The sequence below is a fragment of the Juglans microcarpa x Juglans regia genome, chromosome 4D, assembly GCF_004785595.1.
Source record: "Juglans microcarpa x Juglans regia isolate MS1-56 chromosome 4D, Jm3101_v1.0, whole genome shotgun sequence".
Lineage (NCBI taxonomy): Eukaryota > Viridiplantae > Streptophyta > Magnoliopsida > Fagales > Juglandaceae > Juglans > Juglans microcarpa x Juglans regia.
The window spans coordinates 22,339,681-22,365,423 of NC_054600.1; the positions used below are offsets into that span (position 1 = coordinate 22,339,681).

The window sequence follows — 25,743 nt, forward strand, 5'->3', positions numbered from 1 at the left end:
AAAGGAAACTTCCACTCTTAAATTCCAAGACTAAGTAAGAATCCTGGATTTTCTGAGAAAACAATACAAACATTCTCTTCTTTTTCTTTTGTTACGCTCATATCAGTTTTCTCGCAGCCAAACAGAAAATATGGATTTTAGCAGATAAGAGAATGTGAAAGAATTACTAGCGAAAATGTCAAAATGAGTTTACTACCAAAGGCAAACACAGATTCGACATCAACACGAAGCAACAACCAGAGGAAGAAGCAAATTCAAGAACTTTATATATTTACAAGAAAGTTAACACGGAGGCACAACGCGTATTGACGAGAATGTATGAACAGTAAGACTCACTCAATCCCAAACACTTCAATTAATAAAGAAAAAAGAAATCTCTTTAGCGGCCAAGAGACAGAATAAAAAAATATTGAATTTTTTAAGTTAGCTTCATGTTAACAAACAAACAGTTCCAATAATAGTTTTTCAGGAAAATAACAAGTTTCAAATAAATACATGTAGTTTGGCTTGCGGATGATGGGATTCGAAGAAAAATCAATGAGTTTGGCTTGCGGACAATGAGTTTGGGTGAGAAGAAGAAACATTGATGAGAGGATAAAAGAATACTAATTTTGTATTTTTATTATTTAAAAATAAGCCACGTGGGCATTTTACATTAGGCGGGAGGGAGGACGGTGAGAGTAGCATTTCTCAATCATAATTCACATATTTAATTGTATATGAATTAGCCCGTAGGGCTCAGGCCCAAGATCCTTTTCTAAAACCAAAACCCAGTCCACCGAACAAAAAAAACGTTTTGACCCGAGGGTTTATTTTTCTTCTCCTTCTTCCCACAGCCCGACGTCTCTCGCTCATCTCACTTTCGTCACTCTCTGTTTCACTTCCTCTATCCGTCTCTCGGCCGCCCCTACGCACCGTCTACCTCCGCTACGTCCTCGTCATCCGTCAACGTGTTCGCTGCCGGTAAGCATCTTCCGTCCCTCTATCTCAGTCGTTCTCTCTCCCAGCCACCGACACCCTCTCTCTCTCTCTCTCTCTCTTCTTTGTAAATTTTCTTTCCGTTGCCATCCACGCCATCTGCCCCTGTTTCCATCGGTCTGTTGCACGCCGGTAAGCACTCGGGCTCTGACCGTCTATCTCTGCCTCTCTCTGTTCGTCGTTCTCTCCCTTCGATTCACTCTCTCTTGTTGTGCCGTCGGGCAGGCTCTTCCGTCTCTCTTCTTTGTAAATTTTCTTTCCGTTGCCATCCACGCCATCTGCCCCTGTTTCCATCGGTCTGTTGCACGCCGGTAAGCACTCGGGCTCTGACCGTCTATCTCTGCCTCTCTCTGTTCGTCGTTCTCTCCCTTCGATTCACTCTCTCTTGTTGTGCCGTCGGGCAGGCTCTTCCGTCTCTCTTCTTTGTAAATTTTCTTTCCGTTGCCATCCACGCCATCTGCCCCTGTTTCCATCGGTCTGTTGCACGCCGGTAAGCACTCGGGCTCTGACCGTCTATCTCTGCCTCTCTCTGTTCGTCGTTCTCTCCCTTCGATTCACTCTCTCTTGTTGTGCCGTCGGGCAGGCTCTTCCGTCGCACGGAGTCCCGTCGTTCCACCTCGCCGTCCGTGCCTCAGTTTGTCGTTGGTAAGTTTTTTCTCTCGCTCTCCCTCGGCCTCTCGGTCTTTCCCTCTCTCTCTCTCTCGGCTCCCCGTCCGTGCCGCCGTACTGCCGCTCGCCACTCCGCCCTGCTTCATGAAGTTGTAAGCTTTTATCTCCCTTCCTCCATTCTCTCTCTCTGTCTGCTTCACTCTTCTCTCTCTTCATCCGTCTCTCTCTCTCTATCTCTCTCTGTTTACTCTCTCATCTCCCTGTTGTTCACAGCGGCCGTGAGCAGTAGAGGAAAAAGGGGCCAGCCGTGCCGCCTCACGCCACCAAGCTGCTTGCTTGTATCGCCTGCTGCACGCAGCACCACCACCTAGCCCCATCGTCACCAGCGGTAAGATACTCTTTTTACCAGTGTTCATGTTGTTTAAACGGCTAATACGAATTGTTAAATTGGACGGTTTTGAGATTTTGTGGAGTTTATTGTGCTGCTGTTGGGTTCATGGTGGTGTTTGGGCAAGGGTGAATTGACGTATTGGAGATCAGTTTTGGTTTGAGTGAAGTATGTGTTGAGCGTATTAGGAGAAAGAGGTAGAATAAGGCCTTGTTTGTGTAGAAATTTGGGAAAGTTAATGATTAGATGAGATGAGATGAGATGAGATGAATTGTAAAAACAAATGAGACAGTTTTGTCGAGTTATTCACTTTGGGTGTGCTGGTATTGAAAAGGGAATTTTGGACGTTGTCTTTGGTAGACGGAAATTTAGGGTTGATGTTTGCAGTGCCAAGATTATAGCCTTGTTTGTTTTCACAGATGAGTTGAGATAAAAGTTAAAAGTTGAATAAAATATTGTTAGAATATATTTTTTTAATATTATTTTTATTTTGAGATTTGAAAAAGTTGAATTATTTATTTTATTTTGTATGAGAATTTGAGAAAATTGTAATAATTAGATGAGATGATATGTGAATGGTAGTGAAAACAAACGAGATGAGATTCTCACTTTTCATCATTGTAGTTTTGACAGAGATGAGATTTATAAGGTCATTTGTGGTATGGCCAAGGACAAAGTGCAAGGGCTAGATGGCTTTTCGATGGGGTTCTTTCAAGCTTGTTGCGATATTGTGAAATGTGAGGTTATGCAGGTTTTCCTTGAATTCCACTCTTTCAAGAAGTTTGAGAAATGTCTCAATGCGATGTTCATTGCTCTCATACCGAAGAAGCATAGGGCTACGACAGTTGAGGATTTCCGCCCCATAAGTCTTGTAAGTAGAGTATACAAGATTATTTCGATGGTTCTTGCTAATCGGTTAAGCCTGGTATTGGAACAAATTATTTCTAAGCCCCAAGTTGCATTTGTTCGAGGGAGAAAAATCATTGATTTGGTCCTTATTAATAATGAGTGCTTGGATCATAGGTTGCGGGAGGGAATTCCAGGTATTCTATGCAAGCTTGACATGGAAAAGACATGTGATCATGTGAATTGAGAATTTCTTTTATACTTGCTCGGGAGGTGTGGCTTTGGTGGATAATGGTACTAGTGGCTCTATCATAATCTCACATCTCTTATTTGTAGATGATACTCTCTTTTTTTGTGAAGCGGATCATGGTCAGATTTAAACTTTATGAGTACTTTTGTTATGTTTTGAAGCCGTGTCGGGGCTCAAGGTGAACCTTGGTAAGTCCGAGATGCTTATGGTAGGTGTGGTGCCTAGTATCAATAACCTGGTGAGCCTTTTAGATTGTAAAGTGTCTTCTTTGCCTATGAAATATTTGGGCCTCCCGTTGGGGGCGACTTTTAAGACGAGCTATTTGGGATGGGGTTGTGGAGAAAGTAGAGAAAAGGTCGACTGGTTGAAAGCAGTTATATTTATCGAAAGGGAGTCGACTCAGTTTAATTAAGAGCACTTTAACTAATCTCCCAATCTATTTTTCTTTTTATCTCTATTTCCTTTGCTGCAGGGGTGGCGAATAGGATTGAGAAATTATTTTGGGCTTATGTGTGGGGAGAGGGGAGGGGGGGGGGGGGAATGGGGGAGGAAACGAAATTTCATCTTGTTAAGTGGAAGAAAGTTTGTTCTCCAATTTTGAATGGTGGCTTGGAAGTGTGCAACTTGAGGACTTTCAATAAAACTTTGTTGGGGAAATGGTTACGGAGGTACCACTTGGAGGGAGATTCGCTGTAGAAGGAAATTATTGACTTTAGACACGAAAATGTTTGGGGGGCTAGTGCTCAAACGAAGTGAGGGGGGGTATGGTGTGGGCTTATGGAAATTTATTAGAAGGGAATGACAGAGTTTCAAAAATCATATCCGTTTTGTGGCTGGAGGGTACTAGAATCAGGTTTTGACATGATATTTGGTATGGAGATTGCACTCATGATAGGGTCTTTCTAGCTCTCTATCATATTGCAGCTAACGGGATACTTCTGTGTCGGATCTGCGGGTATTTTCTCATGGTTCTCACCAGTGTAATGTCCTATTTAATAGGGATATTCATGATTGAGAATTGCATACCGTTTCAGAATTTTTCAGGTTGATATACTCCACGGGAAACACTACGGCACAGGGTGGATAGGATGCAGTGGAGGTCCAATGGCAGCAAGAAGTGTACAGTCAGGGAATATTACAAAATATTGGCATCACAAGGTAATGTTCCTTCCCTTGGAAGAATATTTGGAGGTCTCGTGTGGCTTTTAAAGTAGCTTTCTTCGTATGGACTGCTGCTCTTGGGAATATTTTGACCATGGACAACTTGAGGAAGATGGGGCTCATTGTGATGGATTGGTGCTATTTCTGTAAAAAAATGGAGAATCAGTCGATCACTTATTATTGCATTGTGAGGTAACAAGGGTGCAGTGGAATGAGATCTTTAGAAGAGTTGATGTTGCTTGGGTAATGCCATTGAGGGTGGTTGATTTACTGGCTTGTTGGAAGGAGATTCAAGGCTGTCTTCAAGTGGCAGCAGTGTGAAAGATGATTCTGTTGTGTATTATGTAGTGTACTTGGTCGGAAAGGAATGAGCGGTGCTTTGAAGATAGGGAGCGCACAATGGTGAAGCTTTAGATTTTTTTGTGCACACAATTATTGCTTTGGTCTTCAGCCATTGTGCTTAATGGGAACAATGCTCATGACTTCCTGTCTTTAGGCTTCGTTTGGTTCCTAAACTTATCTCAATTCATCTTTACAACTTTTTTAAATTTTAATACAAAATATAATAAACAATTCAACTTTTTCAAAATAATAATAATAATATTAAAAAATAATATTATAATAATATTTTATTATCTTAACTCAACTCAACTTAACTCAGTTCAACATTTAAACGAAGTCTAATCTATCGTTTTTAGAATGTATTTAGGTGTTCTTTTGTATTCCTCCTGTGTACACGGGCTATGCCTATTTCATTCATATCAATGAAATTTACCTTTTACTTATAAAAAAGAAAAAAAAAAAAAAAAAGAGGCCTATATGTAATTGGTTAAAGGAGTATTTTGGCTCTTTTTGAGCTATGGTTCGCGTTATATAATTTTGTTAGATAGGTAGTTTCGTACTGGTATGAGTTATTAATATGGAGTGATATTTTTTTTGGATTAGGTTGTGATATTGCTATTGTTTGGGTTCAAGCCTTAGATAACACTCTCTAAAAGCTAAGTAAATGGTGCTCCTACGTTAGGCTTTGCCAAAAGTTGACTAAGGTTGCTTTTGTGAAAACTTGCATATTTTGTTATAGAGACAGTCTCGGTTATTTATTGCACTAGTCTATGTATCTGAAATTTTAAATGTGATATTTTATCATAAAAATGTGAATATGAAGTCTGAAATATTTATCTGATTATATGATATTATTTGTTCAGTATACTATTTTGTTATTGCATTGTATCTAAAAACCCTGAGACATAAGATTCTGTTATGTTTTGAACTCCTAGTGTTTGGCTCAAGCGGTAAAGGCCTTGGTCTTGTGGTGGTATGCTCCCTCCAAGTTTAAGGTTTGAATCCTTTTGGGTGCAAACAATTTCTAAGGGGGGCTATTGGACTTGCAGATTTTTCTTTTGAATTACTCGAGGTGCATTTGCAGGAAACTTCTTGCCAAGGGCTTGTGCACCCCCCGAGATTAGTTTGGACGTTGTTCTCAGACACTTGGTGCCAATAAAAAAAAAGATTTTGTTCTGCTTTGGTTATGGGTAGGAGTGTGCACCCGGGTTTGGGTACCTGGATATACCCGAAAACGGGTTTCAAACCTTGCCAACCTAGGCTTGTACTTGGATGAATACGGGTTTTTGAAACCCGGAAATCCGGGTTTTACCCAAAGTTTTTTGCAAAATCATTTTTTTTTTAATTTTTAAAAGCCTCTATTTTATTAAAATCTTTTCAAGAAAAAATAAAGTTGAAAAAACAATAAAGGGAATGAAATAAATCTCAAAACATTGAACATTGTCCATTGTCCATAATAATAAAAACATATCAAAATGGATAACTAAATTTTATGTCAAAAGAATAACTAAAGCTATAAACCTATAAGCAACTAATTACCTTTTTGACTAAATGCATTTAAAAAAAAAAAGAAATCCAATATGTAAAATGAATGCAACACACACAATGCAATCCACTACATATTACATTGTTTGCTATTTATACATTACAAAATAAAACACAAAATTACAAGATGCAAGTTATAAAACCAACAACGAGGGATTACATAAGTGATGTTGGGTTCTAGAGGATTATAGATGCAATTTGACACCAAATGGCAGCTTCAATGACATCCTTTGTTGGTGAAACTTCCCTTTACAATCACCAAATACTCAAGCTTCAGTCACAATGCATATTTTCCACCTGAATCAACGAGCAAGGTGATGTAGTTAATGAAAAATGTAATGATCTGAAAACTATTCCTACTTCCATTAAGCCAATGAGTTGAGCAAGAACATTACCTTTTCATAAATTGTATGAAAAAAGTCAATAAATCATGAAAATCAAATAAGCCAATTTACTGCTTGTTTTTCCCTCTGATATTCTTAAAATTACTGGAGAAGAGGCACATAAATAATTAAGACCATTCAAACTCTAGTCTATGTTCTGCTGTTTCTGCAACAAGATAACTTCAAACCAACAGTTCATGAAGATTGCTGAGATTAAAGATAGGCTGGGGAATATTAAATAAACACAGACAAATCCAAGTACAACGACATTGCTGCTGTATAGATTTTATGGTTATCACACAAAATGATAGAATATTAGCAGATTATTGTTTCATGAGATTGTTCTACTCATAAGAGAAAATAATTGAAGATAAAAAGCAAAGCAAAACCCCAAAAGGAAAAGGAATGATTCTTGTGGTTTGCGACAGAAGAGTCCCTTTCTCTCTTCCCTTCTTAAACCACTTCTTTATTGACCCCGATATCCTCCCTGTGTTTATTTGCCTGCTAGCAACCTCCTTGGGATATAAGTAAACTCATAAGGACTCGTGCAGGGGTAGACAGCAGATTTTGGCTCCTATTTAATCTTTTTATATATTTGATATAATTTCACCATAAAGTTGTTCAAAAAAAAAAAAAAGAAAAAAGGGTGGTGCCTCCTTGATTGAAACATCTATGCTAACTACCCTTTCACCAATCTATCAATTGAATGACCAATTAAATTTTATCTCCTACAACATTGGATACTCTGTGCAGTACAACTGAAATATAAAAGTAATCAATTTCTCTTCAACATAAATATAGTACAGCCTACACTGCAGTACAGAGCAAAAGATATCTTCACATTCAATAAATCATATCTCAGCAGGGTCTCAGCAGGAAACCAACTTGATAATACTTTTATAGCTTAGAAATAAACAAAGAACTTACTGTTGTTATTTTGACTACTATTAAAAATAAAGCAACCATTTAGAACCGAAGAGAGCTTAGAATGCCTGCGCAGCATGAGCCCTACACCTATCTAGTGAAAGTTTGGATGGCCATAAGCATATCAAATTCAAAAGCAAAAGACTTCATAATTTTAGAGTTCCAAACATGAATAGTCTTTTTTTGCGAATATAAAACAATCTCGTGCTTTCCTTTAACCCAATTTTTAAATTGCTTAAAAATCTGCTAACTCTGGGCTGGAAAACTTCCGTTCGACACTAAATTAGTACATCCTCATATATGTCCCAATTTCCTCAGCAGCCGCATATATTCCCACTTTAATAAATAACAAACCAGTGTGTATCAAAGAAAAAATTATAAATATTCATCAAATAAGTCAAAATTAAACAGAAACCAATCCCCAAACTGAAGCAGTGCAATGGGCTAGAAAATGGAGGACGAAACACACACAACCAAACAAATCAAAAGGGCAAACCAGCACCCAAAACCCAAGGGAGAACAAAAAAGGGGGCATAACATCAAGGTACCAAGAGCCATACCTTGCAAGAACGGAGGAGCGTGAGAGACCACAACACCAGCCATCTGAGGCCAGGAATAAACCCTCAGCAGAACGAATGGGAGGCCTAACGCACCAAGCAGTAAATATAGGACTCCAAAGGCCACCCAGTTACCCACTGTATCTGGAAAAGAGAATCGCAAGAAATAGCAAGTAGGATGAGGGTTCGACTATCTTGAGGCAACAACATTATAGGTGTCAGGTATTTTAAAAAAAAGAGTAAATAGGAAGTCTCTTTTGAGCTGGCCTAGTGTGCAAATGCACCGGATTGGGACTCTGAACCTATAAGATCAATCGGCTTGCATATGGGATGGGTGGAGCCTTTGAGACCAATCAAGTCAACCTAGCCAAGCACGAAATCGAAGCTAGGCAAGCTAACCATAAATGGACCTGATTTGGGCAAAACACAATGAAGACCCCAAAGGGAAAATTAGAAAATTTGTGAAGAACCGAGCAACAAGAGAAAACCCATGCACCATGACTTGATTTGGGATGAAAATTTAGAAAAACCGATAGGTAAATCAAGGCAAATAAGTATAGAAGGGAAAGCACCTGCAAGCTATTCAAAGGAAAGAAGCTTTGATGAGGGAAATCGGGAGAAGAGGATGCTAGCTTTTCCCTAGAATAGACGCAACGACAACACCAAGAGTGAAAAGTCCAATCAGGTGTTTCTCCCAATTCTTTCTTTTCTCAAAAGAGAGTAGAAAAACCGGGTTGCATTGTTTTGTATCTTAAAACAAAACCAGGTTTAAATCTAGAACCCAAGTACTTCGTAATCGGGTATACCTAGGAATAGATATCCAGTTATTGGATCGGGTAAAACTCGGGCCGAAAACCGCATCCAAAATTTGGTTACCCAGGTTTTGGACCAAGCTGAGATTTTTTCCTGGTCCAAAGGAACAATCCTAGTTACAGGCCTTGTCATGGGTGTAAAATGGTGGCCTTTGTTTTGGCCTTGCCACGGGTATATAATGTGGCCTTTGTTCTGACCTTGTCACAAGTGTAAAATGGCGGCATCTGTTTTGACCACGCCACAAGTGTAAAATGGTTTGCCTTTGTTTTGAGTGCAATCACTTTGGTGATTTATGTTTTGCTTGGTTATTCCCGGAATGCACAACCCTGCCATGGGAGTAAACATGGCTTTCGCTTTGAGTGCAATTACTTTGGTGACATAATGATTTATGTTGTACTTGGCTATCCATAGAATGCACAATCCTGCCGCTGTGGTAAAGATGACCTCTGTTTTGAGTTCATTTACTCACTTTGGTGACAAAGTGAATTACATTTTGCTTGGCTATCCGCAGATATGCACAACCCTGCCATGTGGGTACACATGACCTTTGTCTTCAGTGCACTCACTTTGGTGACAAAATGATTTATGTTTTGCTTGGCTAGCCGTAGATTCGCACAACCCTGCCACGAGTGTAAACATGGCTTCTGTCGGATGTTGTTTTAGTACACTTGTGCATAAGGTCTCTTGTCTATGTTATTATTGTAATGGAATGCTTATGAAAATACCATTGCCATTTTTTGAGAACTATCTGTTTTTGGATTCCGTAACTGACTCATGTTTACATACTATAATAGGTTCACTGCTTATTGAGTTGGTGGACTCTCCCGTTTATCCACCATTTGGAATAGATGGCACGTGATAGAATAAGAGAAATGTGACATAAGTGGATTGCCAGATTGGTGAGATTTTAGAGAGCATGTAGTAGCGTCGAGTTTACTTTCTTTGGAAGATTTTTTGAGGTATTTGATTTTTGAGGATTATTGTATCTAAGTTTTATATTTTGTGGATTTTATGTTTAAAGGGTTCACCCCCAGGTACAGGGCGTGACATTATGTGTAAACCCTAACCTCTAGAGATATTATGTGGCTCTCTCTATCTCTCTCGTCATTATTGCGTGAGGTTCAATTGTCTCACGGCAAATGGGAGAAAAGTTCACAAAGTTGCAAACACTAGTTTTTTGTTCTCTTACTCCATGGTGTAAAATTGAAGCCACATAAGCGTACTAGGGTAATCTTCATTTAAGTGCGAGTCCCGTAATTTCCTATACATAACAGTAATCTAGTGCTTGTACTGTATCTCTTATGCATGTCTTAGGCTGTTTTAATTTGCGGTTACCTTTTTGTGAGAGTATTTTAATTCAATTGTCTCTCTCTTTTCTTTTTGTTTTTTGTTTTTTTTGGATGAGGGGGGAACTGCCCCACGGTAGAGCCCTTAGGACTCACCCATGGAACCTAAACCCTCGGGGAAAGTAAAACAACAATCCACCGCCATGGCCTCCCACTTAAATCGCAATTTGATCCTATGGAGAATCGAACCTGTGACATGGGGCACATGCACACAATTTTCTCTCTCTTTACATGTAGATTTTAGAATGAGTCATACGACAAGAGGCTTGTATTATTTTACTTCTTAATTTGTTTGGTCTACAATGGATGCTTTTCGGCATACTCACTCCATTAGAACAATTGTGGGACTATTTTCTGTGGTGACTTTGAGTGTTGTGATTTTGTTTTGGTTAATTCTATGTAGTTTGTTTTTTTACTGAAAGTATGGACCTTTGGTTGAAATGAACTGCAACCCACTTTTTTATTGGTCGTGTCCCATGCTAAATGTTCTTAAATATGGTGTCGTTGACTTTAGGTTATTTGGGTAAATAAATAATCGTTTCTATCTGCCTCTAGCCATGCATATTTCTTTTATTTTTCTCTCTGGTCCGCTCTTTGGGTTCAACCTTTGAGCTGATTTAGTTTTTTTGATCGGTAAATAAAATTTTATTGATCATAAGAGTAGGCAAATCCCAAGTACACGGGTCATATACAAGAGCAATGCCTAGGAGTGATGCTCTAGTGATACAAGAAATTCATGAATTGGTCATGCCATTAAAATCGATTAGATTTGACCATTGGAACAAGGTGTTAAAAAAGAAAGTTCTAAGTTCATCCAATGACTGCTCACGATCTTTGAAGTTTCACTGGTTCCTCTCCCTCCAAAGACACCACCATAGACATATAGAAACAATCTTTCAAGTTGCAGCAATCTAAGAAGTGCCTTGAAGACCTCGCCATGAAGCTAAGAGGTCAATCACCCATTCTTGGCATCACCTAAGCTACGCTACACCCACCCTAGTAAAAAAGTCGTTCCACAAAGTCGTGGCAATTTCGCAATGCATTAGGAGATGATCGACGGATTCTCTGCTCTTTTTACACATACAACACCAATCCAATACTATGATACGGCGTTTTTTTAGGTTGTCAATAGTGAGGACTTTCCCAAAGAAACTGTCCAAACAAAAAATGATGCTTTTAGGAGGGCCTTTGTCTTCCAAATGCTCTTCCACGGAAATAGATTTGCATTATGCTTAGAGATGGATTGATAGAAGGAACGTATTGTGAACTTCCCTTTCACCGAGGGGCGTCAAAAGAGTTTTTCTTCTCCTCCTCCCCTCATAGGGACTGAATAGACTAGGGTGTAGAATTTAGAGATTGCGTCAATTCCCAATCATGGACAGCTCTAAGGAATGTGACACTCTACTAGGGGGGTGCTGTTAGAATAGTGAAGGAGGTCCGCGATCGAGGCTTCTTTCATGTTTGCTATACCAAAGAAGTCTAGATAGGCTTCCTTAAGTGTCCTGTCACCATACCATCTGTCATGCCTGAATTTGATACGGCACCTGTCACCTGCCTCAAAACGGATAAAACTAGAAGAGATATTCCATCCAAGTCTTATGTGCTTCCAAAGCCCCACCCCATAGGGTCGATTCACCTCATTTGAGCACCAGCCACTGCCATACTTTGAGTCTAAAACTGAGCTCCACAAAGCTTGATGTTTTAAGGGATATCGCCATAGCCATTTACCCAACAACGCCTTGTTAAAAAGCTGCCAATTTCGGATACCCAAGCCTCCTTGATTAGTTGGGGAACAAACGGTAGCCCATTTCATCAAATGAAATTTGAACTCGTCATTCATCCCTCCTCATAGGAAATCCTGCTGTATTTTCTCCACGCAGTAAGCTACCTGTGACGGAAGTGGAAATAAAGAGGAAGCAAGTCGGTAGGTTGGATAGAGTACTTTTAATGAGTGTGACTCTTCCATCTTTGGATAAGTACATCCACTTCCAACTAGCGAGTTTCCGCTCCATCTTTTCTAGGACATTATTCTAGATGGATAACGATTTGTAGTTAGCACCCAACGGGAGGCCAAGATATTTCATTGGTAAATGAGATATCTTACATCCCAAGATTAGAAGCCATGCCATCCACATTTTGCACTTGCCCCATTGGAATTACATCTGATTTGTTCAAGTTCACCTTCAACCTAGAAACGACTTCAAAGCATAGAAGAGCCCTCAGTGCATGGATATGATCATGGCTGGCCTCGCAAAATACCAGGGTATAATCAGCAAATAAGAGGTGAGAAATATTGAGAGAGCCAGTATGGGCTTCTTCCACTAAAAAGTCAGATATAAAGCCACCCTCCACCACACCGTCGATCATTTTACTAAGTGCTTCCATTACGAAGACAAAAAGCAATGGAGATAAGGGATCCCCTTGTCTCAATCCTCACGAACTTTGAAAGAAACTGCTTGTGCCATTAATCAAAATAGAGAAGCGTGCAGTAAAGATGCAATGTTTGATACATGAGCACCACTTCACCCCAAACCCACATTGCTCTAGCAAATAGAGTAAGAAGCTCCAATTGACTTGATCGTAGGCCTTTTACATATCTAGTTTGCAAAGAAGCTCTGGCTTCTCGACTTGAGTCGACTATCCAAACATTCGTTGGCAACAAGCATTGCATCAAGAATTCGCCTCCCCTTCACAAAGGCATTTTGGGGTTTTGATATTACTTTCTCCATCAGCATGCTTAATCTGTTCGCTAAGACTTTAGAGATGATTTTGTACATCCCACTCACCAAACTTATGGGACGATAATCTTTCACCTCAACCACCTGTGGTTTTTTGGGAATAAGAGCAATGAAAGTGACATTAAAGTTTTTTTCAGATTTTTCATTTTGGTGAAATTCTTGAAAGATCTCCATGATATCACCCTTTATCACTTCCCAATAGAATTGAAAGAATGCATAGTGAAGCCATCTGGGCCTGGAGCTTTGTCACCCGCCATTCTTTTTACTTGTGCATCGATAGTATCAAAGGTAAGTTTGTCTATTCTCGATCTTCAAGAGAATTGTTCTGAAAGTAACTTCTCAATAGTAGTCGACAATGTGATCTCTGACTTCAGTTGGTCTAGAAATAGTCACCCCTCCAACAATGTATCAATGGTGTTGTTTCTCCTATGGGAGTTAGCCACCCGATGGAAGAATTTTGCACAATTATCCCCCTCCGAAAGTAACTTCAGTTTTGCGAGCCCTTTCGACTTCTAACGTTTCCCTTACCTCCAATATATTCTCCAAACCTTTAAGTTCCTCCAAGCGTGTCTTCTTCTGGCTTTCCACATTAACAAACACCTGTTCATTCCAGCTTTTCAAGTCTTTTTTCAATGCCTTCAATTTACTTGCCAAAATGTAACTTAGGGTTCAATGGAAATGATAGGAAGTCCACTAATGTTTAATGCGGTCAATAAAGCCCTCAGATTTTAGCCATATGTTCTCAAATTTGAAGTACCTTGGACCTCCATGTATTTTGCTGCAGTTAAGAAGGATGAGAAAGTGGTTTGAACATAGTCGAGGAAGACGCTTTTGGATGAGTTTTGGAAAATGGGTTTCCTAATCTGAGGAAACCAAGAATCAATCGATCCTCGACCAAGAAGGACATTCACGGTTGCTCGACCAAGTGAAGGAACCACTTGCAAGAGGGATATTTAATAGATCTTGGTCAAAAATGAAGTTAGAAAAGTCTACCATTGATGAGTTGTAGTTGGAACTTGGAACTTGGAACCACCTGATCTTTTACTCGGGAACCTAGTGACATTAAAATCACCCCCAATGCACCAAGGCATTATCCCAAATGCTATGTAGCCGGCCAACTCTTCCTATAATAAACTTCTACCTTGATCTAGATTAGGACCATAAACTCCTGTGAAGGTCCATTGGAATCCATCCTCAACGTTCTTGAACGAGCAAGCCATCGTAAAATCCTCCATACGATCCTCCATCTTTTCCACATCACTAGAATGCCCCCCGATGCTCCATTGGAGGGTAGATAGTGCCAACCCACCTGATTACATGCCCACAAAATCCTGATGATGCTTAAAGAGATAAACTCTAATTTCGTTTCTTGTAAACATATAATGTCGCCTCGCCACATTCGTAGTTGATTTCTGATTGTGAGGTGCTTCTTCTTCTTGTTCAGCCCCCTCACATTCCAAAAAATTATTTTTGGCTTCATTGTACGACCTCCTTTGCCCTTTCCGTTCGGTCTCCCACAATTCTAGCTCCTTTCTCTCGTCTCATCATTAACTGTCCAGGTAAGTTGTTTGAGCTCCCTAGCTTTCTTCTTAGCTGAGTTGCCTTCTGGGCTAGCCTATCTTTGTCCAGCCTCAACAGCTGCAAGTAAAGCAATAAATTGGTCTTCGAAGCCATTTCAAACAATCCCCATGCAGTGTTGGATCTCCTTAACTTTATGGATGACCCATTCTAAAGCCTGTGTATTACTCGGATGTACAGAGTTCAATGGGGTAGGTGCCTCCCAGAACTCTCCATTACTACCCAAAGGAACTTCCTTCGCTAGCTCAGAACACAACCCCATCCAGTGCTCTCTCTCGTTCCCATCAGGCTCATACAAAGCTATAGCCACCTTGGAAGATTCAGCCCCTGCAAACTCAAGTGCCTTACCGAAGCTAGAGGCCCCCTCTAATGGGAGTTTTGAACCCGTGTAAGGACTCAAGTGAGGCCGCACCTTCAAACTCTGCGATTTCGGAAACGATTTCTACCTCCAAAGTAGGTATGAATTCCTCTAATGTCATCGACACCCCTTCAGACTCAGGTGCCTTACTGGAGCTAGAGGCCACCTCCAATGAGAGTTTCGGCCCACTCTTCGACGACAAAGGTGGGGCTGCGCCCTCCAACTCTGCAATTTCGGCGACATTTTGTATCTTTGAGATAGATCTGACTTCCTTGGGTGTCGTCGGTGCTGCCACAACAGCCGCAGGGTTGGTCGACCATAGGATCGCCCACGTCCGGCGACCTGTTCTATGAGGTCCCCAAACGACAGATCAGCGGCTCCGTTGCAACTGGCACTGTTGCCACCACAACGGCTGTGGGGTTGTCGACCACTGGATCGCCCTTGTCCGGGGCCCGTTTTGTGATGTCCCTGGCCGAAAGGTCAATGGCTCCAACGGTCTGGATGCTGTGTTGACTGAAGGGTTGGGCCCTTTCCTGGAGTTAGCCCGCCAGTGTTAAGCTACAGGCCTTGAGGCCATATGTGCTGGGCCCTTTTGCGGCCCACAGGGAGCAAGCCCTCTAACTCTTCCATTTCCCTTACACAGCCCACAACTACCTCTAAGCCAAACCCGTATCGTTGGTTTACCCTCTAGATGAAACTGTTAACCATCTCCCTCAATGGCAGAATCATCACATGGAGTCAAGACAGCCTCTGTGTATGACTTCACAAGGCCCTTATCCGAGTCTTTTTGTTGGAGGGTTCCAGCCCCTCTTAAGGAATTCTTCCCAGATTTTCCCACGCTTTCATGCACCTCACGAAGCTCCAGCCATTCCCTTCCACTTCTTCAGGGATTATAATGATGCTTCTTCTTCCACCTCCTCTATATTCCACTAGAGTCAGGAATCTCCCATAAGCATTTGAACCTCTTTGTGCAATGAAAGCGCTGCTGCTTGCAAGGGAGGTTTTATAAAATTCCTTTTTTCCATTTGAACAAGCACACTCCTCCAATGTCTGCACCAGCCATGTCACAGCTTAGGATCCCAAAACCAACTCTTTCATCACCTTTCTACCTCGCTCTACAATGCCCACTGATTGACTTCCTTCCGTAGAAAGCTCAAAAATTTTAGTTTCAATTAGGACCAGTTTCGAGTGACCCATCTAGACACAGCAAATCAAGGAGATGATGATCTTCGAGAGCCCTTCATGGAAGCAGTACGGAGTGAAAACAAATGGTTTATAATGCAATATGCTTATGAAGCAGCTTGCTAATTTACCAGGTTCGCTGTTACTGTAAAATTTTGTTCCATGGATGATGGATGATGGAATGATCTAATCTACCTTCTGAATTATTGATTTTTTTTTTAATTGTTACTCACATCTGTTTGACCATAGGCAGTAGTCTTCTAGATGTTCCTGCCCATGCTACTAGAGATATGTAGCTTAAAATCATCATGTGTTTGCAACAATGTTTGAGCATAACAACTGCTGGGTGAATTTTTTCATTTGTAAAATTCGTACAATTGTTTTTTTTTTTTTTTTTTTTTGAAAAAAGAAAAAATTTTATTGACAATAAGAATAGAGAAGTGCCCAAAGTACACAGTACATATAGCATCACCTATGCATGATGATCTAGTGATACTAGAAATTATTTGTACAATTCTGATATCAGTTTGATTCCCCACATCTGTGGGAGGGTGGTGAATAGGGACACAAAGAAGCTCCAAATGCAATATTGATTAGTTCTTTTGGAGCATAAACACAGATGTGGCTACTTATCAAAAATAAAATAATAAACCCAGTTGTGGCTTTGGTTTTTCTTGAGCTGTTATAACCAGAACAAGCTAAGATGTTATTTTATTTTCACTTCTAAAAAAAAAACAATTTCGGAAATGAAAATCATCTGTTCAAGTTGAACATTTCACTGGTTACTTTGAAAGGTTTCCCCGTGACTGAATTATTGTCTACCTTGATTGCAGGGTTTGCTCAAATGGATGATTATCAAGAAATAGGAGACAAAACATCAGAAACAATTTCTTATAATGCATCACAAAAGAAACAGGAAACTCGTGATGATATGCTTTCCAGGCATAGGTGATGTATTCATCGCAATTCTAAATTATTACTTTTTTGGGCTCATTTTTTGAATGTGTTGAAGAATGTGTTGATTTTCTTTGTTTTGGAACCATTATGGTTCTGGATGCTTAATTCTTATTACTTTGACGTATCATTTTACAGTTTAATTTGAAGATGCAGACATGTTACAGCATAACATAAGTCACCAACATTGTGCCCTTTCAAAAATTTTGGAAACTAAAGTCTAATTTATTTTTTCAAGTTCAATGGGCATAATAAGACATTGGCCTGATTTGAATGCCCCACATGCATTCTGCCTATTGCATTGTGGGATAATGATCTAGTTTTACTGGCATTAGATTTTATTATTCCATCTGTTCTTTGCTCTGCTAGGCAGTCATTGATAATGATCTAGTTTTCTTTTCTTTTCTTTTATTGTTTTGGAATTTGGATTCCATGTTTCAGCTTTTTCAGATAACGATGTTACATAATGACACTTAATTTTTGTACAGGAAAGAGATATCGCAGCTGCAGAACAAGGAAATTGAACTGAAAAAGGCAGCAGCCAAAGGTAGCAAGGCTGAACAGAAAGCTAAGAAGAAACAGGTGGAGGAAGAGATCTCTCAACTTTCTGCTAAACTTAAAGAAAAACATGCTGCAGAACTTGCTTCATTAGGCTATAGCAGTAGTGATGGAGATGGAAAAAGCAATATTGTCAATTTGGTGAAAGCCATTGCTGGGGTTTCTGTTACCAGTCAACCTGACCAATCAAAGCCTAGCAAGAGTGCAAAGAGACGAGGAAAAAGAGCTCAGCAAGAAGCCGAAAGAGAGCAGAGAATTCAAGAGGAGCAGAGTAGCATTGTAAGTGATCGAATGATTGAAGATGAGAAACTGGAAAGAAAGCTTGAACCCCTTGGTTTGACTGTAAATGAAATAAAGCCGGATGGTCACTGTCTCTACCGAGCTGTTGAGGACCAGTTAGCTCTTCTATCTGGTGGTTTATCTCCATATACGTACCAAGAGCTTCGAGAAATGGTGGCTGCTTATATGAGGAAACATGCATCTGATTTCTTTCCATTTTTCCTCTCAGACAATGCGATAGAAGGAGATTCTGATAATTCTCTGGCAGAGAGATTTGAGAATTACTGCAAAGAAGTGGAGTCAACAGCAGTGTGGGGAGGACAACTAGAGCTCGGTGCTTTAACTCACTGCCTTAGAAAACATATCATGATATACTCAGGGTCATTCCCTGATGTAGAGATGGGGAAGGAGTACATATCAGATGGTGTGAATGGTTCATCAGATTCAAGTATCATGCTATCATACCATAGGCATGCATTTGGCCTTGGGGAGCACTATAATTCTGTGATCCCAATTTAATCGAATAAATATGTTTTGAATTATGAGTATAAAATTAGTTGAAGAGGTACTGGTACTGCATTGTTGGATCATAATGATGACCCTCCTGTCATAATATGGTTGTTTTAATTTAAACTACATAAAGTTTTAATGTGCTGGTTGGACTTTCTTATCAGTTAACACTTTGAAATTGATTTTTCCTCCCTGAATGGAAGTACTTTTCTTTTCCTCTCTGAATTGAATTAAACTCTTGGATTGTTCATTTGTTCTTTATATTTGTAAATGTAGGTGTAACCCTGATGCTGATGCATGGCCATCAAACAATCTGAAATTGGGTTGCAACAAAATTCCTGATATATCTCTTGGTTCTTTTTTTATTAGATCTTTCTGATGGAATTCCATAGACTTCAGAGAATGCAGGATATTGAAGAAGCAGCAATAATAAAACTTTTCGCCCTGGTCAGTGTTCCCATTGTTACAACTCACTCAGCCATACCCGGTGAGTCAAATTATATATGTTAGGTGTGTTGTCCTGCAAATTAAAAAGATCGACTTGGGATTTCCTTATCTTATCCTATCATATCAATTGCTAAAAGTGACGCTGCATGCCCGGCCCTTCGCATTCTCTAGAGCCAGATTTGCAAATCGATCCATCACATTTGGATCGTCAGTCTTTTTTCTTTTCTAGGCCGAAGATACGTGGCGACACATGTAGTTGCTTGAAAATTACATGAAACATCTTTTATATATACGCATAGTTTTGGAGTGATCACAAAAGAGAATAAAATGAGGAAGCATCTTTTCCAGGATATGGATGGGAGACAGAAATCTTATTTTCGAAAAAGTTTGTAAGGATAGATAATGTTCATAAGAATTTGTGGTGGTGTTTGGATGGTTGGGTTTGGAGAGGAGGATTTAGATTTCGATTTTTAGAATCTAAAACCTTTATTTGGATCGTACATTAAAATTTAGATTTGGACCAAATTCTTTTCAAAATCCTGAACTTCAAATCACATTGAAAAGAAAGGAGTTTAAAATCATCACATTGATTTAAATAATCCAAATCCAATTTATGCCGCAAATGATATTTCCCGTCCAACTAGTTTATCCGCTAAGTGGTCGGTAGTAATCCGTCTCAAAAAGTTTATAACGGCGAAAACTTAACTGCATCGCTAAAAATAGTTGTGGTTGCGTCAGTTCCTATTTATGATTAAATCATGCGCAAAATTACTAAAAATTTTGACAATGTATATAAGCTGTGGTTTGAACAATCATGTTGGTGATGCAGTAGTATACCATAAGCCATATCATCAGTTTTACTTCCTTGACAATCATGATCACAAGGCCGGTTTGCTAGCTCTATGGAAGTGTTTCTTTAGAACGCACAAGCTATGGTTGTAGCTACGATCGAGTACTGAAAGGAGTTTCCTAATTAATGTACATTGCTTTGAGCATATTGCTTAAAGAATTAATGGTGTGAAATCCCTGAGAGCACAATGTATACTACTATACATACACACGCGCACACACATTACGCACGCGCACGCGCACACACACACATGATTATGCTACAAAGTGGCATCTCGACCTGGCACATTGACCTCTCTCTCTCTCTCTCTCTCTCTCTCTATCCCCGCTGCTTCTTTTCTTTTCTTTTTTCCTTTTTTAAAAAATGGATTTTGAGTGGATAATGCATTTGTGGGCTATCACCAAATATATAAATGTACCTTTGTTCTTTACATATTATATGTAAAAAAGTGATCAACTACGGTCATGCCTCTTTGATAAGGTCCATTGCTTCTTAATTGATTGACCGATATCTCACAATTAGCAGATCACCATTTTCTTTTCTGATAATGCATGTAGCGATACTCCTATATATATATATATATATATATTGTGTTGATCTCGGTTCAACGGTCTCTTAACTCTTTTGACATCAAAATAAAGCTTTTATATGGTTATATTTTCGACACACGTGATATTTATATATTGATCATGACATTATAATAGGCAGCTTGGTCCAAAGTTTAGGGTACTAATCAGCCATTTAACGCAGAGAATATCTTAGCGGCGCATCTTTCCAATTAGTGCAATGTGTGAAAAAAGATAATGTGGTGGGTCTTGAAGGCATCTTCTTTTTTTTTTGTACGGCCATTGCATAGATTTTCAACCTGTTTGGGAAGATCATTACCTTTAATAAGCATCTTTTTATTTTTTATTTTTGGCCCAAAACTTGATCTCCCTTTAATTATTTAGCTTTCGGTTTTCTTGAATTTTATGTATGTATGCATGCATGCGTGTATGTGACTCTAAAATCGCGAAATGAATTCTAGTGAATGAATTTAGGAATGTCATGCACGAAAAAACGTACAAAGCCCCTTTTTTTTTTGGATGCTGTCTAATATGTTTATTTATTTATTTGGAATAAGATTTTCTTGTATCAATCCTCCATCGATCATGCATGCATATATGTCGGTACCCACAGTAAGTACCTGCAGCTACTTTGGTTAATATTCATTAATGTTTATATCAATCAGTACCTTGTCACTGAAAAAAGGATAAGTACTTTGGCTCGAGGAATAATGTACTAATTTTATCCCAATGATCATCACATTTTCCATGTTAATATTCCGATATATATGCAACTTGTCATTCAGTACTGACGTTCCTAAATGACAACATTAACCTTAACGTTGCTAAGATGATGGGTGGATACATTTTCAAGCTACTTTGCAACTTGTTATTCTGTGTAAAAAGCGCCACTTCAGTCATTATCAAGTAGTAATCATAAAGAGTAATTTAGGACTGATCCGATTGTATTCTTGTGCACATTTTATTCATCCCCTTCTGTTGTTATTCTAGGAACCAGACAGTCTAAAACGGATTCTATAAATAGACATCAATTGGAGCTCAAGCTCTTCACAGCAAAGCCTTTAACTCACTGCATGCACAATTAAGCTTCTTTGACGCAATTCGCAAAATTCCTGCAAGTACCTCTATCTGTAATATTAATGGAGACCGTAAGGAGGTTGGTGGGTGAGTACCCAGTGGTGATCTTCAGCAATAGGAGCTCTTCTTGCCTGAGCTTGACCGTCAAGTCAGTAATAGGTAGCTTTGGAGCAAACCCTAAAGTTTACGAGCTGGATCAGGTACCAGATGGCCCGCATATTCAGAGGGCGCTGCAACAGCTAGGATGTCAAGAAAACGTACCGGCTGTGTTCATAGGGCAGAGGTTAATTGGTGGTAGCAAAGAGGTCAACAGTCTACTTCTTAGGAATGAGCTAGAGCCATTACTCAGAGAGGCCAGAGCGATATGGGTCTGATCATCAAGTAATATTTATATATAAATATATATATATATATATATATATATATATTAATGATCATCTAGATCATGCATGTACTACTGATCAATATTTTGGCTACTGTATTAATTACTAACTAATCATGATAAGGTTCGAATAAGCCTTTTTTGTACGCCCATGATATATAATAAATATGTAGTTTTGACATGAGATGTTTGTTCGAGTCTAATTAATTATATAATTATCTTCTCTCCGTGTAGTGCTCGCGTTTTGGTTGACTAGAACCGCATTAATTGTCTCTTTTCCACATTATAATTAGTTGGTACTTGGAATAACCAATTAACTAAATGCAAGATTAATCCTTGTGCTAGAAAATAAATACATGAGCAAGTGCATGCCAAGTATATATACGTACTGTTTGATCTCCATATATATATATATATATATATATATATATATATATATATTTGCTTGCCGTGCATACTAATTAATTCCTTTAATTTCTTCCTAGTTCATGGGTTATCATGATGATGATGAATCATAAATTTCTGAATGAGAATTAGTACATTAATCGGGGATATATAATTCGATCGAATACGGGAATTAATGCTAGCTAGCTTCCTTCTCGAAGGGAATTAGAAGAAGCTCATCATGATCTAGCTAGCTAGCTGACCAAGTTATGCACACTTAGGAAGATGTATGGTGAGAATGGAAGATAGGGTTGAGTCTGTATGGGAAGTGTGGTGGTCTATAAAATACTGGGTGCAGATATTGGCATCTCGGATTGTCAAGGTGCAGCACCTGTCAATCATGGATGAATACATTCTGAGGAGATTAAATGTGCCGATAGTTGAGAAGTCTAAAGTGCTGGTGAAGGTCTTGCGATGGGTTAAACCGAGAGTGGGACGCTTGAAATTAAATCTTGATGGCAGCTGTGTTGGGAATCCAGGTCTTGCAGGCGGGGGTGGGTTGCTTTGAGATTATGGGGGAAATTTGGTTTTTGGCTTTTCAAAATTCTTTGATTCTTGATCTAATAACGAAGCGGAGGTTCAAGTTGTTATTGAGGGAATAAAAATTTGTTGGCAGTGGGGGTTAAGGTGTATAGACATAGAGTGTGATTCTTTATTGGTGGTTTCGTGGACATGTTCTCAAATTTGTACAGTGTGATATCTTTGGGATTATTGGGATGAGCTTTTGATGCTTTTGGCAGATTTTGATTTCTCTATTTCTCATGTATTTAGAGAAGGGAATCAAGTAGTGGATGCATTGGTGAAATGTGGTGCAATGGGCGAGAATAACATATTTATTGATTGTTTACACTTTCCTCGGGTGATTACAGGGTTGTATAGATTGGATAAAATGGGCACGACGTATGTTAGATGTAGAGGATGAGTGATTAGTTTTTATGTTTGGGGAAGAGTTTGTTAGAGGATTAGTTACGGAGTTGGTTTGTTTTGTAACCAATGTTTCCCTCCGCCACAAGTGAAGATTTTTAATAAAGTGTCGGAGGTACTGCCCTCCTTTTGGCCAAAAAAAGAAAAAGAAAAAAAAAGGGTTATGCGCACTTAGCAATTGGCCACTACTCTGGATCATTTTCCTCAACTCCAATGAGATCAAAAGCTATAGCTAGCGCTGCAAGGTAGCCTAGCTAGATCATGTCACCGATGATCAGGGGGGATCAAAATGGCCAGTCTCTTGATTTCTAGCTAGCTACTTAGTAGTTTGGAATATTAAACGATTATAACCACATACGTAATAAATCTTATCCCTGATTGATGAAAAACAGAAAAGTAATAAAGAAGTGGACGGAATCTGTTTTTGTTTTCTTAATGGTAATGTGCAGTATATAGTGCCTATTTATACACAAAGAATAAGAATATTCTTTTCTAACAAAATGGGACATGTATACAAAAGTAAAAGTATTCTAGACTATTCCATAGCTTGTGCGATAATCGGCTTATTTGTTGAGGATGCTGTGCTGACCTCTCCAACTGTGGTGTTATTTCTGAAATGCCCCTACGAGCCAAGCAGTGCTGGCAGTACTGTGAGGCTCGACCGAAGCAGACAAAATCTGGCAGTGGACAGTGGTTTGGTAAGAACATTCGCTATTTGATCTTTACTTAAGAGAAAGGAGACTTGCAAAGTCTTGTTATAAATGTGATCCCGTACAAAATGGTAATCAATATCAACATGTTTCGTTCTAGAGTGCATCACTGGATTAACTGAGAGGTAGGTAGCTCCCAAGTTATCACACTAGAGAGTAGGAGGCTTGGACAAAAAAATGCCCAATTCTGAAAGTAGAGACTGTACCCAAATGAGTTCACAGGTTGCATTAGCTAAGGCCTTGTATTCAGCCTCTGTGTTGGATCGAGCAATGGTTGACTGCTTCTTGGAGCTCCAACAAATCAAATTTTTACCATAGAACACACAATAGCCTCCTGTAGATTTTCTGTCATCCGGGCATCCTGCCCAATCGGCATCCGAAAAGGCAGATAGAGTAAGAGAAGAAGATGGTGTGATAATTAAGCCATGATCCATAGTTTGCTTCAAATACTGTAGGATGCGTTTTACTGATTGCCAGTGAGAAACAGATGGTGCTTGCATGAACTGACAAACTCTATTTACTGAGAAGGCTAAATCTGGTCTTGTTAATAGCAAGTATTGCAAGCTTCCTACCACACTCCTGTAAAGTGATGGGTCTTCCATAGAGGTAGAGTCAAAAGCAGAAAGGATGTATTTTCTTTGAGAAAGAACAAGTCCTGTGGAGGTTCGGTGACACTCAATTCCCAAAATATAATTCAGTGAACCTAGATCTTTCAAGGGAAAATCAATACATAGCTTATGAATAAGCTGTGTAAGAGCATTTGAATCAGAACCAGTTAAAACCACATCATCAACATAAACCAGGAAGTTAATAACCACTGTTTGCTGGCGATAAATGAACAATGAAGTGTCGGATTTTATAACAACAAATCCCAGCTCAATCAACTTTCTACTCAGTCGTGCATACCACGCACAAGGGGCCTATTTGAGGTCGTACAAAGCTTGGTTAAGCTTACACACATAGTGAGGAAATTGAGGATGAACAAACCCCGTGGGCTGAGACATAAAGACAGTTTCATCGAGAGAGCCATGCAAAAAAGCATTTTGTACATCTAATTGATGAATCGGCCATTGAGCAGAAATTGCAATAGAAAGCACCAACCTGATAGTTGTAGGTTTCACAACTGGACTAAACATTTCTGAATAATCCAGTCCCTCGAGTTGACTGTAGCCTTTGGCTACAAGTCGTGCTTTGCGTCGCTCGATCGATCCATTAGAGAGGTATTTTGTTTTGAAAATCCATCGGCATCCAACAAGGTTCTGAGAGGAAGTGGGAGGGACTAAACTCCAAGTGTTATTGGAGAGAAGAGCATCAAACTCAACTTGCATGGCTTTCCTCCATTTGGGAAACTTGGATGCTTCAATGACAGAGGAGGGTTCATCGGGGGTAGTTGCCGAGGTGGTATGAGCGTGCGGCTTTGGCCAAGCTATGGTTTCGTCGGTTCAAATTTTTGGGAAGCAAAGGTGAGACTTGGATCGGGTTTGAATGTGATGAGTAGAGGAGGATTGCGATGGAGAAGAAGAAGCTTCTGGAGATGTCGAGTGAGCCCTTGATGAAATGTTGGATGGACGGAGGGAGGTAGAAGATTCTGGAGAGAAAGGAGATGGGCTAAAAGGTGAGATACTGGACCTTGGAGATAGATTGGGAGAAGTGGGCCGTGGGCTTTAATCACTAGAAGTGGACGGAATAACAAGTGACGCTGTGCTGGGCCTTGAGAGAGGAAGTTCTGTGGGCTGTATAAGAGGGATGGGCAATCTTGATGGAGTAGAAGACGTTGGATTGGAAATGATTTGTTGAAATGGAAAGACACTTTCATCAAACAAGACATCTCGAAACACATACATTCTGGAGGTGGGAAGATGAAAACAAAAATAACCATGGTGATCAGGACTATATCCAAGGAAGACACAAGGAAGAGAACGATAATTTATTTTATGTTTATTGTATGGTCTAAGATTGGGCCAACAAAGACATCCGAAAGTTTTTAGAAAAGTGTAGTCTGGAAATTTATTCCACAACATTTCAAAAGGAGATTTATTATTGA

General features: G+C 39.5%; 2 protein-coding genes across 4 annotated transcripts; both read left to right on the top strand.

Annotated features, from left to right (window-relative positions):
- Window positions 1-802: 802 nt before the first annotated feature.
- LOC121259293 (OVARIAN TUMOR DOMAIN-containing deubiquitinating enzyme 5) lies at window positions 803-18,514 on the top strand. Of its 3 annotated transcripts, XM_041160829.1 has the most exons (5): window positions 803-963; window positions 1,562-1,739; window positions 1,861-1,975; window positions 16,832-16,946; window positions 17,441-18,514. In XM_041160829.1, the coding sequence occupies exons 4-5, from the start codon at window positions 16,843-16,845 to the stop codon at window positions 18,306-18,308; spliced, it is 972 nt and encodes a 323-aa protein (XP_041016763.1). In that variant the 5' UTR covers window positions 803-963; window positions 1,562-1,739; window positions 1,861-1,975; window positions 16,832-16,842; the 3' UTR covers window positions 18,309-18,514. The 3 variants fall into 3 exon arrangements, with proteins under 3 accessions (XP_041016763.1, XP_041016762.1, XP_041016761.1); XM_041160828.1 differs by lacking the exon at window positions 803-963 and having other exon boundaries at window positions 1,390-1,739; XM_041160827.1 differs by lacking the exons at window positions 803-963; window positions 1,562-1,739; window positions 1,861-1,975 and adding an exon at window positions 3,865-4,229.
- A 2,657-nt stretch (window positions 18,515-21,171) lies between these two features.
- LOC121259294 (monothiol glutaredoxin-S1-like) lies at window positions 21,172-21,803 on the top strand. Its single transcript, XM_041160830.1, has one exon. The coding sequence runs from the start codon at window positions 21,302-21,304 to the stop codon at window positions 21,611-21,613; it is 312 nt and encodes a 103-aa protein (XP_041016764.1). The 5' UTR covers window positions 21,172-21,301; the 3' UTR covers window positions 21,614-21,803.
- Window positions 21,804-25,743: the final 3,940 nt, after the last annotated feature.